Source organism: Branchiostoma floridae, chromosome 5 (assembly GCF_000003815.2).
Source record: "Branchiostoma floridae strain S238N-H82 chromosome 5, Bfl_VNyyK, whole genome shotgun sequence".
Taxonomy (NCBI): Eukaryota; Metazoa; Chordata; class Leptocardii; order Amphioxiformes; family Branchiostomatidae; genus Branchiostoma; species Branchiostoma floridae.
The window spans coordinates 12,500,337-12,518,905 of record NC_049983.1 but is presented as its reverse complement, the minus strand read 5'-3'; the positions used below and the strand labels follow the sequence as shown (position 1 = coordinate 12,518,905).

General features: G+C 43.6%; 3 protein-coding genes and 1 long non-coding RNA gene across 4 annotated transcripts; all 4 read right to left on the bottom strand.

The window, feature by feature from the left end:
• Positions 1-1,215: 1,215 nt before the first annotated feature.
• On the bottom strand, positions 1,216-7,870 carry LOC118415488 (patched domain-containing protein 3-like). Its single transcript, XM_035820147.1, has 5 exons — positions 7,583-7,870; positions 5,075-5,750; positions 4,093-4,789; positions 3,485-3,717; positions 1,216-3,301 (listed from the first exon to the last, which is right to left on the bottom strand). The coding sequence occupies exons 2-5, from the start codon at positions 5,351-5,353 to the stop codon at positions 1,655-1,657; spliced, it is 2,856 nt and encodes a 951-aa protein (XP_035676040.1). The 5' UTR covers positions 5,354-5,750; positions 7,583-7,870; the 3' UTR covers positions 1,216-1,654.
• A 986-nt stretch (positions 7,871-8,856) lies between these two features.
• LOC118415492 lies at positions 8,857-11,857 on the bottom strand. The gene is made up of 3 exons (XR_004831125.1): positions 11,652-11,857; positions 10,888-11,135; positions 8,857-9,174 (listed from the first exon to the last, which is right to left on the bottom strand). It is a non-coding gene; the product is annotated as an uncharacterized LOC118415492 (long non-coding RNA).
• Positions 11,858-12,141: 284 nt separating this feature from the next.
• Positions 12,142-15,084, bottom strand: LOC118416184. Its single transcript, XM_035821264.1, has 5 exons — positions 13,942-15,084; positions 13,463-13,680; positions 13,029-13,172; positions 12,391-12,459; positions 12,142-12,181 (listed from the first exon to the last, which is right to left on the bottom strand). Exons 1-5 carry the CDS (start codon positions 14,020-14,022, stop codon positions 12,142-12,144), a joined length of 552 nt encoding a protein of 183 aa, XP_035677157.1. The 5' UTR covers positions 14,023-15,084.
• A 107-nt stretch (positions 15,085-15,191) lies between these two features.
• LOC118415491 lies at positions 15,192-17,144 on the bottom strand. Its single transcript, XM_035820151.1, has 3 exons — positions 16,965-17,144; positions 16,261-16,596; positions 15,192-15,591 (listed from the first exon to the last, which is right to left on the bottom strand). The coding sequence occupies exons 1-3, from the start codon at positions 17,010-17,012 to the stop codon at positions 15,442-15,444; spliced, it is 534 nt and encodes a 177-aa protein (XP_035676044.1). The 5' UTR covers positions 17,013-17,144; the 3' UTR covers positions 15,192-15,441.
• Between the last annotated feature and the right edge of the window lie 1,425 nt (positions 17,145-18,569).

Here is an 18,569-nt window from a genome sequence, read left to right as displayed (position 1 = left end):
TAGACGACTCCAAAAACACTTCTGCTAAGAAATGGAATTTGGAATCATCAGCCGTCCAAAACCATATTTGAAAAAAATCCCCCCTCTGTGCAAGAATTGACTCTTCCTGCCTTATACCCCTATGTAAAGTGGAGCGATCCAAAAATATATCAGCTAAAATAGTCAGCAAAGTCCACAAAATGAATTTTAAAAAATACCCCCTCCGTCGAAGAATGGAATCTCCCAGCTCACCCTGTTTGAAATTGCACAATAGACAAGTCCAGAAATACTCACAGTACATGGCCTTTTGTATAAGAAGCAACCCAGTCCAAAACTGAATTTTAAAAAAGTCCCCCGTGCATGAATGGGCTCTTCCAGATAACACAAGGCTTGCTGATTGGCTGCCGAATCCTCCTCATGTACAGTCTTCAGGTGGGGGTAAACTTCCATTTAACAAATGGAATTCGGAATCATCACCCATGTCCAAAACTGATTTTTTTTAAATCCCCCCTATGTGCAAAAATGGACTGTCCCAGTAGTAGTCTTGTAATGTCAAGTGGATCAGTGCGAAAACACTTCCACTAAAAAAACATTGGCATTATCACCAAAGTCTAAAAGTAAATTTTAAAATACACCCCCTGTCCAACAATGGACTCTTCCAGCAAAATAAGCTCGCTCATTGGCTGGCCATTAATTGGATTTACCTTGTCCACCAACCACCTGGATGTCTATGGACTAGGTAGATAGGTAGATAATTGGATCTACCTGGCACACCTGTGGCCCTGACACACCAGAATGACCTAGAGGTCGTTGACCTCGGCACTCCAACCTTACCTATCCTAAACTCTCCCACAAAAACCTCCTTAAGGAGCCATTTTGAAGTGATTTATACCACATATTATACATGGATCCTTTGAATAAGTATCTAGGGCACCTCTGTGCCAAATTTCAGGTCATTTGGATGTAATACCATGGTACAGGGGGCCAAAATATACAGTTTTGGTCCAAAAGTTGCAATAAAACCTCAATAAAATCATTTAAGGAGCAGATATGAAAAAAATGAAAAAAACACATTTGGGTATTTGCCCACTTTACCCTTGTGCCAAATTTCAAGTCATTTGGTCCAGAAACGGCGGAGATGAATCGCTTTGAAAAGTTGACAGGAGAAAGAAAGAAAGAAAGAAACATTACGAATACAATATATTTCACCATACCTATGGTATGGCTGAAATATAATAATTAATAAAAGCTGCCTGCTGTAGAAAAAGCTGCCACGAGTAAAATCTTGTCATTGGTGTTTTACCTCGTTGAATATATATATTATCATACACATGTATATAAAAAGTCTACCCTTTGGGGTGGAACTAGGGAACAAGGGACCCCCATGGGACACAGAATCCAGCCTACAGCTTACTTTTAACAACGCTACTTATCGTAGACACAAGCCCCAAAGGGTTGTCCAGGGCACAGACGCTGAGTACATATTGTGTGGGAAAGGAATCATTGATTTTAAGCAAAGAAACACACATATTTCCGCTATTATTACCAAAGTCAAATCCTCTTATATATATATACACCAGACAGTTTCAGGATCTGGGAAATCCTTATCTCTAGTTGTGTGGAATTGACCCGGCTATCTGGATGGAGACCTCAAGGGAATCATTACGCTATTCATTCAGAGTGTTGTGGTTCTAGTTTCCTCGTTGAAACGCAATGGTGTTACCCGCAGTACTGGGTTGTCTAGGCCGGCTGCCTTGCCTTCCAGAATGACAGTTAGTAAAGTGTCCTCTGCATCTTGTAGGCAGCGCTCTATGGTGTCCTCCCTGGACATTTCAGAGCTACACATCGTTTTCATTGGAATATAGCCGTCTGAACTGTGCAGGGAACGTTTTGGTGACGACGCAGTTTCTCTGGTTTGGTTTTCTTTTGCCGTCTCCTGTGCCTTCTGGTTGGCGATCGCCCCCTTTCGATGGTGTCTTGCATTACAACATTTCGGACAGGGTGCTGTCAGAAGGACGGGTAGGACCAGAAGTCCGTGCGAGGAGCCGAACACCATCACAAGGAACATGGTTTTGAAGAACGATCGGAACAAGTATGCTGGGAAAAATGCGAGAACAAGTAGGCCCAATATAGTTGACATGCTGGACTGAATGATGGGCATTCCCACCGTTTGCAGAGCTTCTCTCATCTTTTCCCCTGTCGTTTCCGCTTCAGAACTGACGTAAGCGTACGTGATATGGGCCGAAAAATCAACAGAGAAGCCAATACAAACGATAACGGAAATTGTGGCGATAATGTCCAGCTGTACTCCCCACAGCGCCATGTAACCTACAAGTCCCGCGTCTATAGAAACAACGGCAAATGTCACGAGCATCGTGGAGATGCAATTTGGAATGAAAACCAATGATACAACAAACATGGCGGCCGCAGCGATGAGTATCGTCTGCAAGGTGCTGGGTAAAATTTCATCAATTTGGTCAGAAAAAACGAAATCAATGGTATAGGCAGTCATTTTCAATGGGCCATGTTCCGCTATCCTCCGTGCTTCGAGCATCATATCTTTTTCTTGTTCTTTGGTCTTGACATTTCTTGTTATGACTACAAACCGGGAGGCTTCAATAGCAGTAAAATTTGAGTTGAAAATTATGGACATTTTGTGATGCCTGCCGACCGTTGGTAAGAACTGGGTATTGAGAAGATAAAGGAAGAGAGTTTCATCTGTAGCAGCACTGCCGTTTCCTGTGTTCTTTAGAAACAAGAGGTAGTCTTCCAACCACACTTGGGCGGTTGTGGACGAATTCTTAAAGAACGGACTTTTGTCGAAGGAACTCATCTTGTTCCTCACAGCTTCTTGCACTTCATCCTTCCAGTACTCACAAGGACCCGTGTCTATAATGTCTACTTTTGGCCCATATTCCTTGAAGTACCGATGCTCCGCGCGATAAAAGTCTTTGACGAAAGAATCGTCTGCAACCAAGTTTTCAAACTCTAACCCTACACGCACGTGGAAACATCCCCATATCGCAACCCCAAGGTAACCAAAAAAAACTAACAATATCAACAGTTTTCCTAACGGGTTTACAACAAATGGGGCTAGATAGTTACATAGCAGCTTATTCATGAACGGAAGTCGGCGATCTTCATCACTATGTTGATCGGAGACGTCGTCTTGTGCTGGATTACCTCCAGAGCAGCAGAGTTTTTTGATTGATGACATTTGACCTGCCTCTTCATTGGTTGGAACTTTGAGACACGTCAGCCAATGGCGACCAGCCTTCTCTCTCCGGCCAGCGAGAGACAAGATGGCGGCGAAAAATGTAATCTGCAGGAGTAGCAAAATTCAGCTAAACTAAACTTGGGCAAGTCAACATAATTCACATAAGAACTCAATTCACCCAATTATATTTTTTAAGTCTTTAACAGCAGTGTGTGTAGCATTGTAAATTGATCATAGAACATCTAACAACAAAGGAAACCAAATCAAACATGTAGCGGCAAGCCTGACCTGGTACACGTAGTCGAAGGCGACGCCTACAGCAGCATAGATGCAGAATATCCGCACGGCAGGGAAAACCGTGATGGTCCCGACCGCGAAGGCGACACAGTCCGTGAGAGAAGTGATGGTGATGGCGGTGGCGGCGTCAGCCAGGGCGTGGCCCGTCCTCTCCGGCACCGCCAGACGGGAATCAGTCTTACGCCACGAGGCGATCATGATGAACATGTCGTCCACACCAATACCTATAGAAAGTCATGTTGTAAGATCGATACTCAAGAATAGGGACCCGCTGTTGTCGCTAGTATTCTGTAACATTGGTACAATGTATAGGCATCGTACACAAAAGTTGTCCCTGTGCTGTGTAGTATAAAGATACAAGGATAGCCCCGATATTGATCAGTTTGATAGCATCTAACTGTTTCTAATATCTGAAGGTTTACACATGGTTTGTGCAAATGCACTAAAATAAATCAAATCAGCAATTCTAGTTCCTGTCCTTGGTGCTGAACTACGAATACTAACGTTACGTTCTTTGTTGTCTTTCGAAGGTAACCTTACTGTTGCAGGTAAAGATGGTGAATATGTTCTTCTTGAGCGAGCACTTGAACTTGACCTACCTAGCAACAGGAATGGCACCATGGCTACGTGTGTGGGGAAAGTCTGGCCGCACAGCAGCACCAACCCTACGGACGACACCACCGCCAGGCCCGCCGACATCACGCCAACCAGCGCAACCCACGGCTTCGTCAGCACGCAGTCTGCCATCGTGCACGACCCGACCGCGAAAACTATCAACAAACCACCGGATACGGCGAGATATGGCATAACTCTTTCCGGTAAGGTTAAAATCTCGTCGTTGAGCGAATCACCGGAAGTGAAGAACGCGAGGACTCTGTCAGACCGGAAGTCCGCGACAGCACGGTGGAATGCTGTCATCATACTTATCCTCCTCTGTCCAGTTGCGTTCACGTGATATATGAGTTGCATTGCTCTGGCAGCTACAACTGTCCTACTGTCCCCTGCGGTGTCAACTCCTCCAAGTTCGTCTCCCAAGTACAGATCAGGCCACAACCCCCCGACACCGAAAGGGTTGTAGTGCGGATATGTGATGTTCATATCCTGTGAAGTGTTTAGTAGACGAAAGTTCGACATCAGGCCGAGTATGTTACTTTCCAGACATCCCAGCTGTGTCCTGAAGCACAAGTCTGTAAAGGTTTCTCCATCGGTGTTTGTGGCGTTGCGGATGGCGTCGTTTAGCCGCAGGATTTCGTCGACGGCATCACTCTTCAGTATATTTTCCCAGTCGTCCTTTACCTGAAAGCACACAAATACACACGGCAGACGTTATGTGGTGCTTACTGACGTTCAATGACATCGTTTCAATACAATTCTATACCCGTGTTTCTACACAAAGATATTTCAGACGTGCACGCAATTGCAATTGAACTTGTTTTATGACTATAAAGTTTGGATAAATCATCATATCCCGACTTACCAAACAAAGCTCAGCTCTGTCGCTCAACCCAAGTCAAATAAAGTGCCATGATTAATAGTTAGAGCCAAACAAGACAAAATGAAAGACGTTTGATCATCGCTCACCTTCACAATCACGCGCCCAGCAGACCAGCTCGCTGTTAGATCCGTGGGTTGGAACCCAGCATCCCGCATTGCGGTGCCGTCTCTCTTCGCCTGCCCGTCCTCTGGTGTAAATAGATACTCCAAATCATCGCCTAGGATCAGCCTGGATCCTCCAAAATATCCCAACATCGCAGACAACACCAAGGGTAGAACGATGAAGGGGGCGGGGCAGTTGGCGAGCACGCGTCCGTAGTGGAAGAATGAACCACGGAGTTTACTGTCTAGAATCTTGGCTACCATGGCGTCCCTTCAACGAATTATCCCCGCCATACAGTGCAAGTTATCTTCGTGCTATTTTAAGGGCATGTACACATTGTCCGTGAGGCGCAGCACGTTGCTTTGTCCTTTTATGTACTCTTATAGAGGTGAATAGAGTTCAGTTGGTTTGCCAGATGCTATTCATGGACGAACTCTGACCCCCTGCCTCACCCAAGGCACAAAATCCTGGCGTACAGCATGCCTCTCTCCCTCTGCAGTGTTGCTGTTTCATCAGCCACAAGTACATTATGAAGAAGGCTAGGCCTTACCCGATTAACCTGTGTCGACCTCACGGCTTATAGGATTCTATACATAATATTTTCCGCTCCAACTGACAAAAAGAGTGCACGTAGCCCATTCATCCTTCCATAGTTGTCTCCTGAGAAGAAGAAAAATGCAATGTTGAAAAAAAAATCCGTTGCAATCATAAAACAATTACAAAGTGATTCGCAGATACAAATGTAATGCTTTATGCATATCGTTCTGTTTCCATGTAGTTAGTTCTGACGGGGGCATGTTAGCTCACAAAACAACTCACTAAGGCAAACAAGTATGGTAAACTGTCCTCTCTTGGTCCACAAATAAAAAAACAAAAGGCTAATGCATTACCTAATTATTAAACTGACAATACGATATGAGATAAACATATGGCAATGCACCATCTAAAGAAGAAGTCGTGACGGAATCAATATGATACAAAATGTACTCCATAAACACATTCCAAATAGGTATCCAACTTCTGTAACACTAATATACGTATATCAATAGCTAAACAAATCTCATCCGGATGCTACTAGGTGCAGCACTCCTTCCACGCACTGCTGTATACAATGGTGGACAATACTATTTGGTATAACAAAGGGCGCCCTGAAAGGTGAAGCGCTGGCACCATGGCGGAACAGGAAACCCACGACCCGCAGTACAGAGTACATACATCTCGGGTCACCTGGTTCCTTTATGTACTATCATGTCACTGAGCGTCATTCCACCTTTTGTTACTTTTCACGGAATGCTTCTGGCATCATCTTTGCATGCCCGTTGATACACATCGTAATTTTGGGATAAATATACATCAAACATATAGTCTGCGCTGGCAGAAATGTCAACTGCATTGTGATGTCTGATCAGAGAGACTGTTATGTGTGGTCCACGAAACAGAATAACAGAAATTATCCGCCCCTTGCGTCGTCATTTACGTTATTCACATCGCTGACACGAAAGATACAAACGATTTCACGATCGAAGAGGGTTGACGTAATGGCTAAGTCTAATTACAACGAAGCAATCGATAGTAGCGTGAGATCGGGAAAGAATGATAGATATGTATGAAGTAACGTTATAGCTATTAAACTGGTCATTCTCTGGTTGGAAAAAAGTAAATCTTACTTAGATCGCCAGCTGCAGAAAAAAATAGTTCTCTTTCACTAGCCATAGCAAGGTTGAAGATGGACAGAGGTTAAATATCCATTCTTTCATGCATTGTCCGTCCCCGCTACCAGACCAGACCAGACTATAAAATACATTGGCTCATGATAGACGGAGTAGTTTGCCAGTGGAGTTAGTGTTTCGATTTGATCCGGAGAGACTGGCTCTCCTAGAGAATTGCCAACGTTAGTATACCACTTTTGCCGAATTCTACAATCTGTACTCCCGGAGAACCAAAGGAAGGCTACTGAATCACCCCGGGAAATAACTGACGAGGTATCTTCTTCAAGACACAGTCTGTAATCCTGCCTCCTTACGCGTAACAAGAGTGACCCACGACAGCTGTCCATAATACTCCATATCAATCATGACATCGCCATCGGCATTAGTGAATCCACCGCTGGGCTGGATACCTAAAATTTTGAGTCAGGTCCGTTGACAGGTGGCATAACAGATACCGGAATTATGGCCCCTCCCCAATCACCGTCGGCTCGGCTTGGAATCAACAGTTATATCCTAACCTCTTGTTCAATTCTCTCGGTGCAGTTTGCTCCTCTGGTCGCTTTCATGCAAAAAGGTTGGATTCTATGTTACCATTGTTCAGAGACGTGGCTATGCTACAAGGCCTGAGGGCACAGACACTAATGATCTTTTGGAATGTGGTAGGGTCATGTACATTTTATCACAATACCTTCGCAGCTGGTCATTTTTCCATATACCATGTGTCCCACTTCGGAATGAAACTGACTGCATTACATGAAAATGGATGGCTATCAATCTACTCACCTCAAAAACGATCAGTGAGGCCGGTGTCACACCAGTGTCCCTTGGATACGAAACACTACACGACATGACTTTGCTCTTCCCGGCTGTGACCAGGGCCCAAATCCAGGACGTAAAGGGATAGAGATAGCGAATACACACAATTGTGTTCAGTCAAACTTGCAGATAGCAAAGCTGTAGACAGTAGAGGGAACAGAACGGAAGTAGAATGCTGACACAACATGGCCGCCCGGCCTCCATGGTGCCATTTGCACGGGCAGGATCTAATCGAGCCGAAAGGAGGCGCTATAAAAGATGCGGTGTACTATTACATGGAGGCCGTGCAAGGGGTGTTTCCTTTGTGTGGATTGTTGTATACATGTCTATGGTAGGGTTGTAGCCTGCAGTTGTGAATGAAATGGTTGCCGATTTACTAATTGAAGCAAAGTAATGACGACTTGCATTGAATATTTTCACTGAAACCTGGGGCTAGTGGCTGTAATTTGCTGACCTGATGACCTTTAAATCCCTGGAGACCCATTGCTTTGACCGGTGTGTGCAGGTTAATACCTGACACATGGCTCACATGTCCTGTCATCTCTAAGGCGTGACCGCCCCGCCGGTGTTTGCCAAAACAGCAAAACAAAGACGTCTTGGCTTGCTATGAATTGTAATTTCCAAGCAGACGTTTGGGGCGCTCCTAACGGTTTCCTAATTCTGACAGCAAGGTGTAATGTTCTTGCCGATAGTCAGTCCTACTGTTATACGTCGGCCACATTTCTTGATCTTGATTGAGTACTGGACAACGCCCCTCAGTTGGGGCAAAGCGTCCAGGGAGAGTGCTGCGCCTTAATGTCCCCTGAGGCGCATTTCCAACCGGGGCCCCGACCGGGAAGCTTTCGGGAAAGAAAAGTATAAAATAAATAATATAAAGAATAAATCACAACAGAAAAATAGCCATGCGCATAATCTGTGTGTTGGTAATATTCGGTATATTCCTTGATATAAACTTTCATTTTTCGTCAAGTTCTCCAAACAACCCGCCCGGGTCCCGGGTCGGAAATGTGACCATACTTAACTAGCATTACTGACACAAATCCTCCTTAGAATCCCTATCAATCACCCAAGGCATGTAGGATGTAGATGTTGAGATTTTGCTTTCAAATGTTGTAGCAGACGACGTAATACGAACCTCCCTGCTCTGAAATTATATAGATAGATACAGCCGCTATACATATATAACAATGCACTCTCCTGTCTCTGATGTATGCTAAAACTAAAAATGAAAACTGGCAATGTTGTCCATGCAACTGCTGCAATTTTATTTCAATATCCAGTATTCACGGAGCGGAAAATGCGTTGATTATGATATGATAATTCCTTGATGTTAGCTATAGATGCTTCTTTCAGAGTTTCTGGTATCCAGTTCAAATATTTTTCTAGCTGTGCACTGATGGGGCCGGGATGTCGGTTATCTGGCAATAAACTGAAGGTATTGTTCAGCCTTGCAAGCAGTCCATCATGTTTCGCGTCTATAGAATCGACTGTTGGTCGGGAACTCCACTTTTTCGAAGTTCGCCCAAGCACGATGAGGGACACCGCAACCGGACCATTCCCTGCAGGTGAAAAGAAATTCAAAGGGAGGGGATTGAACAAGTTTATAACCACATGTTTTTTTTAAACAAATCAAATCAACTTTGGAGGCAATAAAGCTTTGGATAACTGCGGCAGTATTCGAACGATTAAGGGTTAATGACCTGCCCCGAGGTCATAACGACTGGTCCTTTGCTATAACCAGTCGAACCGCAGGTCACTCTAGCGCGTTATTTTCTTAGATACGGCTTTTGTCGCGAACTGATTTGACCCGCAGCATGGGTGTGAACAACTGCCTGTTGTTCAGAAAAAAATACTTCATACCTACACAATCTTCATACTTTTTCACAGGTTTCGCCCAGTACACTCATGTAAATATTTGTTACATTACAAAATGACAGCGAACGTTATTGCTTTCGAAACATAGGCGATTTGGGGGCAGTTTTTAGGTGCTAGCATCTTTTACTGCTCATGTACCTAGATCCAATGCATTACATAATTGCATAGCGCGATAGCCCATTTCCTTACCTTCAAGTTCAATCGATACCAAAATTCCCAGGTTGATTTAACCGGAAACGGGTTTGCCCCGAAGTTATGTAAGAACAGGTCGAATTCTAGGGTATCTTTTTCTGATGGAGTAGCCGAACTCAATGACCTTTCGCAGTGCTTCAGTACAGAACTTTTAAGTTAAGTTTAAAAAAACCTTAATCCAATGGCATTTGTCAACTTGCATATAAATCTTACTTTGTTTAGATTTCACGTGACATCAGTCTAATTTGGAAGTGTTTCAGAAAACCTATTTCAGACGACAAATCTTGAGCTGTTGGTATGTGACTTTTTCCAAACACCGGCTGAAAGCTGCAACATCACCTGACCCCCGCTGGCTGAGTTCCATCCTTCGAACCAAGATAGTACTCTGAAATTCGAATCTGATTAACTTCAAATTTGACGATATTTCAAAGATCAGTACCCCATACTAAACCTCTGTCTACCTGTACTTGACGGTTATCGTGTCATTTATTACTAGTATATTTCATGTGGCAGCTGCGTTCATACCGATTCTAATACAAGAAATTAGTTTTGTTGCACCACGCAAAATTTACAAAAGTTGTAACAATACGCACATATGTTGAAGTCGAGTGTCTAACCTACGATTTTATATACGACGGATAAAGGTTACCCCGTGGATAAAGGTGAACTAGCGTTTTATGAATCTTGTATAGTCAGGTAGACCTAGTGCTAAAGGATGTTTACGTACATCCTACAATATCTGCTCTATGTTTGAACAACAACTTTGTCTCAATGGAACACACGCCTATGTAACGTCACATGCAGAATGTTATAATAACGTTATGGCAAAAGGACGAGGTCGCGTAGTGCATGGCTTTACTCATTAACATTTATGGTAATGTCATTACAACAAGTAATGTAATACAAGAAGTTTAGACTTTTGTCGTCAAAATATGTCCTTGCGATGGCAGTGAAAAGTATCGACAAAACGCGCCTAGGGTCTGTCTGTCAAATGCTTCACTTTTTCTTCAAAACGGGGATACAAGCTACACCCATGCAGCGGGGCCAAACCGCGGACGTCGCTACGCACAGAGCTCTGTGGTTCAACTGTATCCACCGAATAAAACCACCTAGTGAGCGAAGCGAATCGTCATTATTGTCAAGCTTGGTCTATAGTGATTTGCACTAACTACTAAGTACGTTTTCCACGAACGATGTGTACATACCTCTTTCTTCACCTGGTGCACCTTCCCCACCCAAACCCTCCCGCGAAAAGCGCAGCCATGCCGGACAAGGGTTGACACTTGAGCCCATCATCGCAGCCACAATGTTGTCCAGCATAGATATGGAGTGAGCGGAGGTGGCACATACCCTTTTCCCTAATCTTCGGCTTGCACGTACGGTACGCCGTGCAGCATTCGTCAGGCTCGCAGTCGCCGTCCGCTCTACACCTAGAACCTGCCACCTCAACTGCCTGTAATTTGGGGGGGGGGGGGGGATTGATGATATATATATATATATATAATATCACCATAACCATCAAAAATACACCGACAACACTACGACGAGCATATATATATATACATGTACATAAATCTCCCTTTACGCTTAGAATCGTGAATATATGAATCTTGAATGTATAGCCACGTAGACCTATTGCTACATAACGTTTACGTACATCCTACAATATATGCACTTTGTCTTCGTCTGAACAACAACTTTGCCTCAATGAAGCACAGGTCTATGTAACATTACATGCAGAAATGTTTCATTTTAATCCAACGTTATGGTAAAAGGACGTCGTGTAGTACGTGTCTATAGATAGGTTTACTCATCAACATTCATGGTAATGTCATTACAAGAAGTTTAGACTTTTGTCGTCAGAATATGTCCTTGCGATGATAAGTATCGAAAAAAGCACATAGGGTCTGCCTGTCAAACGCTTCACTTTTTCTTCAAAACGGGGATACAATCGGACATTTGTACTCACCATTCCGGCTATGAGGACAATGATGACCCCAACCAAGAGACGTCTCATCGTCTTCATGTTATGTTCTTCACGTTTCCACTCAATAGGTCGGTAACAGGGCAAGCGGAGACAAGAAAACACACCTTCAGTCTGTACCTTCAGTCCGTGACCTGTTGAGCCGTGCGTGGGTTTCTTTCGCTCTAGGTCTGTTCTCGAATTTTAACGTTTTGGTTCTTTATGCCTAGTTTCGGAACATGTTTCTTTTCGAACAAAAGAATGCTGTTGTTGTTGTTGAATGTTGTCATGGCACCTTCTGAAGTCAACGAGTGGGTCATGTTTTCATCACATTGACTAATTAGAAACAAAAATAAATAAATAAATAAAAAATGGCTTACGAATGTTTTAATCTATCGGGTATCAAAGAACATTCTGTCAAAAGATGTCTTCTGGTCGAAGTAATAATCAGTAGTAGCGACGTGACTTCCACACGCTATATGCGAACATTGTATACTTACACGTTATAAAGGGGGTTCATGTGATGGTTGGTGTCCCTGAAAAAATTGCAAAAGGTTCTGTAATACAATTGCCCTCTAGCCCCTGAAACAATTCAATATTAAAATTTGTCGTTTGCAGATGACATGAGGAGTTTTGCTGAGCTTTTAGTATTTGCTTGCATGTAAATATAAATAGGAATAATGACTCTTAAAAAAATCGTCCTAATTTTCTGATCTGTCATGGTGAATAATATGAGTGAACTTACGGCATGTTGGATCCACCGCCAAGGTCAGGACCATCACTCTGTTGCTCTAATTCCCACGAGAATCTACCACTGTAAAAGAACGGGCATTATCAGAAGACGGCTGTGTATAGTACATTTAATTAGCAAAGCACATACTTTGCATTCGGTAGGTCGTGAGCTCGATCCCCGTCCGAGTCATACAAAAGACTCTAAAAATGGTACATGCTGCTTTCTCTGATTAGCACTCAGCACTAATGAGGAAGAGTATGGAAGTTAAACACACATCACTACCAGCGGACCAGCCCCCTGATGTAGTGACTTGCACAAATGTGGGCTTTGAAGTGGAGATGGGCGCCACCCTAAGCATCTGCATAGATGCACTGGCAACTTTAACCTTACCTTTTTAACATACGTACACGAGGTAACCTTTGCTCCCTATGCCTTACGATAAAAATAATTACAAGGTTCAGGCAAAACAATGTTTTTTTTAAGGAAAGATTTTGAGTTTTTCAAAGACATCATTGTACATAAAACATCGTTTTTTGTTATTGATTGTACGTGAAGTAAGGGGAAACTGAGCGGAAGCGTCTTGTAGTGGTATTGCCTCGTTGTTCCTTACTGAATATTGCTTCACGTAACGAACGCTCAGTATTACTTACCTTTTATGGACTCTGCTGACTATCAAGGCTAAGGTAGCCAAGACGGCCAGACCTGCACACCCTGCAATGGCGTATGTTGCCCACGGTGGCCACTGTGGCGACCCGTCATCTTTACACGTGCTGACTCCGTCCACCTTCACACATCTGGAAGATATGAAAAGATATGTTAAGACTTCATCATGAAAAAGCCGTGGCTTGTCAAACCTTGAAATGTTCTACTTTTGAAGTATGTGCATCAATAGGTCAGCAAACATCAAGGCTTGACGTTCCCTGGTTTCTAATTAATGCACTGGCCGTTGTTACTATGTCTCTCAGCTGTCACCATTGGTATTATGTACTTTAGGAAATGGACAGGATATAGCATAACAACCTCATGATCAGTTAGTGTCTGCCTTATTGACATATACCTTAAAGAGAAAATTTGATAGACTCACATTGACTCAAGTTGTATACGTATATCTAAGGAGTGGTTTAAGTCCGTGCTGTTCCTCAGAGCGGACCTGAGTGTTTCTTGTATTTCCCTGTCCGTGACCTCTGTACTCTGACGTAACTGAATGTAGTAGTCTGCTACCACACTTCCCCTACGGAAACTGGTGATGACGATGTTAATGATGTCAGCTCCAACATGGCTCTTGTTCAGCGAAGACCAGATCTTGCAACACAAAAACAGACGTGATCTTAGCAATCGCTCTACTTCACTTAAAGGTGGGTATCGTAGACATCCTTCCCGAATGAATGGTTAAAATCTACTGTGTGATATCATTGATCAATACCTGAAATAGCTGAAAATATATTTCTTGGTATCATCCTATTCTAAGAAATCATATCAGCATACATATCATACAAGAGAATAAATGGGAATAATTCAATGTGAATATCGTTGTATTCAGGACATGTTACAAAACACACTTACTGTTTCTGATAGCTCAGATGCGAGCCGAGTGATGTGAAAGTCTGAGATGTTGGCTCGTTGAGTTCCTCCGTAACTCCACATAAGAGATGGTCAGTTCGAACAAGAACGTAGGTGGAACTAAAGTATGAAGTAGATCTCGTACATGCCGATGTGCAAAACATTAGTTCGGTAAAATCCTAGGTCTATCTTACGATCTACACCTGTGTGTCATGGCACCTTCTGAAGTCAACGAGTGGGTTATGTTTTCACAGAACGTTTGTACTGCAGCGCAGTAGTGTGAGTAAAGCTAGGGGCGCCAGAACTCCAGAGCCTTGCCCATGTTGAAAATCGCGAATCAGAGCTACCCCCAAAACGCCGACCGCTCCCAGATGAAAGAGAAGGTGGTAAATTATTTCTCCTGTCAATGTTATTGAGCATCGCGACATAAGATCTTTTACATTCGGCTCAGGATTCCTGTGGCCAGGGAGTTGAATAAAAGTAGACTTTCTAGTTATAATGTCATACTGACGCATAGTGAACAACGTTAAATGTCACTTAAAAATGGATTTCTCGACAATAACGTCATAGTGAAAAGATAACAAATGCGTGAAGTTGTTACATTGCCCATTCAAAAGCCCAGAAGTGAATGGCTCCAAATTTTCCTAATCCAGAACAAATTACATTGGTAGTTACCCTAGACTAGTAGTTGCTGTGTTTTTAACAATACTAAATTTTATTGACGGTAGTACGATATTACTGTTGCATTATTCGTTAGAAAATAACCAATGACTGAAGCATTGGCATCGCTTCTCAGACGAGGTATGTTCTATTCTTCCAAATAACTACTTTGGTTAGGGCGTTGGTAGGTTAATATGGTCAGGATGTGTACTTAAAACGTCTCCTTTGGCAGATTCAGCAACGATCAGGCGTTGTGTAGATGCCCGTTAGAACAGACAGTTAGAAAAGTTGTGTGATGGTAGAAATACTTTTAGAACCACTAGAGCAACGTATTTTTGACTACTAGTACTTGTAGTTGTTGTACTCGTGCTCGTTGATCATAGTGCATGAACACCACAGCGAAGTGATCATACATTTGAGCCTCCGCCTGCTATATGTGCGAGACCTTGCCTTGTTCAGCACATATGTGTGGATGAAAGATAGTCTCTGTATGTAAGTACATGTAACTTATGCAACAATTGGCCCCCGAAAAGCTACCCTCCTGTCTCTTACATATATGTATGCGAAAACTAAAACTGAAAACTGACACAATGTTGTTCTGCTGCAGTTTTAATTCAAAAGTATTCACAGAGCAAAAATGTGTAGATGAGGATGTGTTTACTTGATATGTTCGCTATAGATGCCTCTTTTCAAGGTTTCATGTGGCCTGTTGAAATATTTTTCTAGCTGTGTACTATGTGAGAAATACATCTGTATTAAAGTCACTGGAGAGTACGGGGATATTATCGGGCAATAAACTGCAGCGATTGTTCCTTCTTGCAAGCAGCCCATCATGTTTCGGGTCTAATGTGCGTTTTTCTGGACACTTCGGCGTTTTCTCCCCCGACCAAGGACACCGGAAGTGAACCCAATCTGGTTCCTCCACTTGTTCCCCAGGTACTTCTTGATTCCGGATGGGTCCTTGTCGGTCCACTCGTCGTAGGTCTTAAGTTCCTGCAGGTGAAAAGAAATTCGAAGCGATGAGATTGAACTTGTTCATAACCGGTACAGAAAATGGTAAACATATCTTTTAATCAAGTCAACTTTGGAGGGAATAGAACTTTGTATAGCTGGGGCAGTATTCGAATAATTAAGAGTTAATGACCCGCCCCAAGCGCTGTATATGGTGCCATAACGCCTGGTCATTGTAGCCTGGGTACCATCCGGAAAGAAGTTCGCTCTGACGTTCATTATATACTATATACAGTCGCTTCTAGCTCTGACATTCATTATACACTATATACAGTCGCTTCTCTGTGTTTCCGTCTGGGAACGGTGACCATGTTAACTTCTGGAATCGTCCAAATTATGGACGCAGGCGCTGATTGGTCCCCACATATGGACGAATTATGGAATGGATTCAAGCGATTGTTCGAACAGGCGTTCCAACACCGGAAACGCCCTCCGTCACTTGCGGGAGGGCCTGTTGTCATCGAACCAGCGCTCTAGAACCCATTCCTTGATTAACTGATTTTACCACCAAACAGTTTGAATGTGCAAGTCTCCAGATCGGATAGCAGAAGCGAACATGTCATTGGTAACCACCGAATAAAACCAGCTCGTCTATCTATTGTGATTTGCAATAACTACTAAGTACGTTGACCACGTATGTACACTACATACCAGTTCCTTGTACTCGTCCTCTGGTACGCAGGTTCCCTTCTGGTGCATTACATGACTCCATTGCAGGTGGCGGTAGACTTGACACTTCATCCCGCCCTCGCATGGACACGATTCCATATTCAAGATCTTCAAGGGGTAGCACTCCTCCCCCGAAATCATCGGCCTGCACCGTTTGTACTTCGTGCAACATTCGCCGGAGTTGCAGCCCCTGTCGTCGGAACACACAACACCTTCCAGCTCCGGCCTGGGCCCTAAGATCTTATCAAGTCTCTTCAAGTAGTTGTTGGTGAACAGCTTCACAGGACCAGGCTTCCTCCTATTAAATCCCTCCACAGCCTGTGATTTGTGAAAAAAGTCTCCTTTTAAACATTTAAAAATCGTGAATATATGAATCTTGAAGACTTTTCTATAGCCACGTAGACCTAGTGCTCAACGTTTACGTACATCCTACAATAACTGCTATATGTTACATGCAGAAATATTCACCAGGGTCATTCAAAAGCATGAGGTCGTGTAGTGCATGACTATATAGATGACTTTACTCGTCAACATTTATGGTAATGTCATTACAAGAAGTTTAGATTTTTGTAGTCGAAATATAGCCTTGCGATGATAAGTATCGACAATAAGTACCTATGGTCGGTCAAACGCTTCACACTTTTCAAAACGGAGGTACTAAATGTTCTCAGGGCATTTCTACTCACCATTCCGGCTATGAGGACAATGAGGACCCCAACCAGGAGACGTCTCATCGTTCTTCACGTTTCCACTCAATAGGACGGTCACAGGGCAAGCGGAGACAAGAAAACACACCTTCAGTCCGTGACCTGTTGAGCCGTGTGTGGTTTTCTTTCGCTCTAGGTCTGTTCTCGAATTTTAACGTTTTGGTTCTTTATCCCTAGTTTCGGAACACGTTTCTTTTCGAACAAAAGAATGCTGTTGTTGTTGTCATGGCAGCTTCGGCTGAAGTCAACGAGTGGGTCATGTTTTCACAGAACGTTTGTACTGCAGCGCAGTAGTGTGAGTAAAGCTAGGGGCGCGAGAACTCCAGAGCCTTGCCCATGTTGAAAATCGCGAATCACAGCTACCCCCAAAACGCCGACCGCTCCCAGATGAAAGAGAAGGTGGTAAATTATTTCTCCTGTCCAGCCGAGCCAGCTGACCCGGGTTCTGTCGCCACCACAGACTGGGTCCGCACTGGTACCCAATGAAGGGCTGAGGTGGAATAAAGTTATGTCACTTACGGTCAGTAGTCCTGAAAGTTGTCTAATGAATGTATTTTGTTCAGACGGATAGAAACCGCTTGGGTTGGATCATGAGCTGCATGGTAGTCAGGGTTAGCCAGGGCAATATCCGGAGCTAAGTCAGGGTGTTTGTAGCTGTAACTCACCAAGCTAAAAACATGCCGCATCTTCTTCTTCGTGGATTCTATCATGGCACGAGGGACGTCACCCATCACTGATCGCTTATACTTGACAGTTGAGCGATTCCGGCGGACCCACTCTTCTTGGTACAGCGACAACTTTCGGTCAACTCCCTGGCCTCTCCAGTCAGGTGCGACCCTTGCGGCTTTAACGATAAACACAGTTCCTCTTTCCGTGAACCTGCAAGCTCTGAGTCCAACCTGTAATATTACAGAAAAGTTTGGAGCTGCATTCGCCTTTCTAAGGGGACGGGATAAGGGGGGGGGGGGGGGGGTCACGTGTTCGGGGAGGTGCCTTAAGGAAAGTACAATAGAATCATAGTCTGGTGTCTCTCGGTCATTTTCAAGTTCGCGGGAATTTAATTTCGCGGTAGCGGGAAAAAGGACTTTTCGCAGTTTTAAGTTCGCGGTAGCACCATGCACTGTAGTCTCTTGCTGCCATAGAAAAATGTTCGCGGTGGTTTTAAGTTCGCGGTGAAGCGGCCACCGCAAAAACCGCGAACATTAAACCACCGCGAAAGTTTCTGCATTTACAGAATGTGCTATGGTCTAGGGATGGTTTCATGTTTTAGGGCTGTTAATGCAAATATATGCAAATGAGCAAATATGCCCAACGGTAAAAAAATAAAGCACCATAACTAGGAATAATATGTGGTACAAAACATTAGACATTGTACATGTGGCATCCTTTAGCCATTAAGACAATTGGGGCAAGTTGTGCACCCTAAACAATCACCCAGTCGCCAATACTTTGGCCCTACTGGTTTACTCTATTGTCTATTGTGATTGGGACTGGAACTGATAGGCGTAATCGACATAAGAAGGCAGAAACGCATCTCATTTTTAAGTATAGTAACTTATGTACAGTAACGTTACTTTGAGGTAC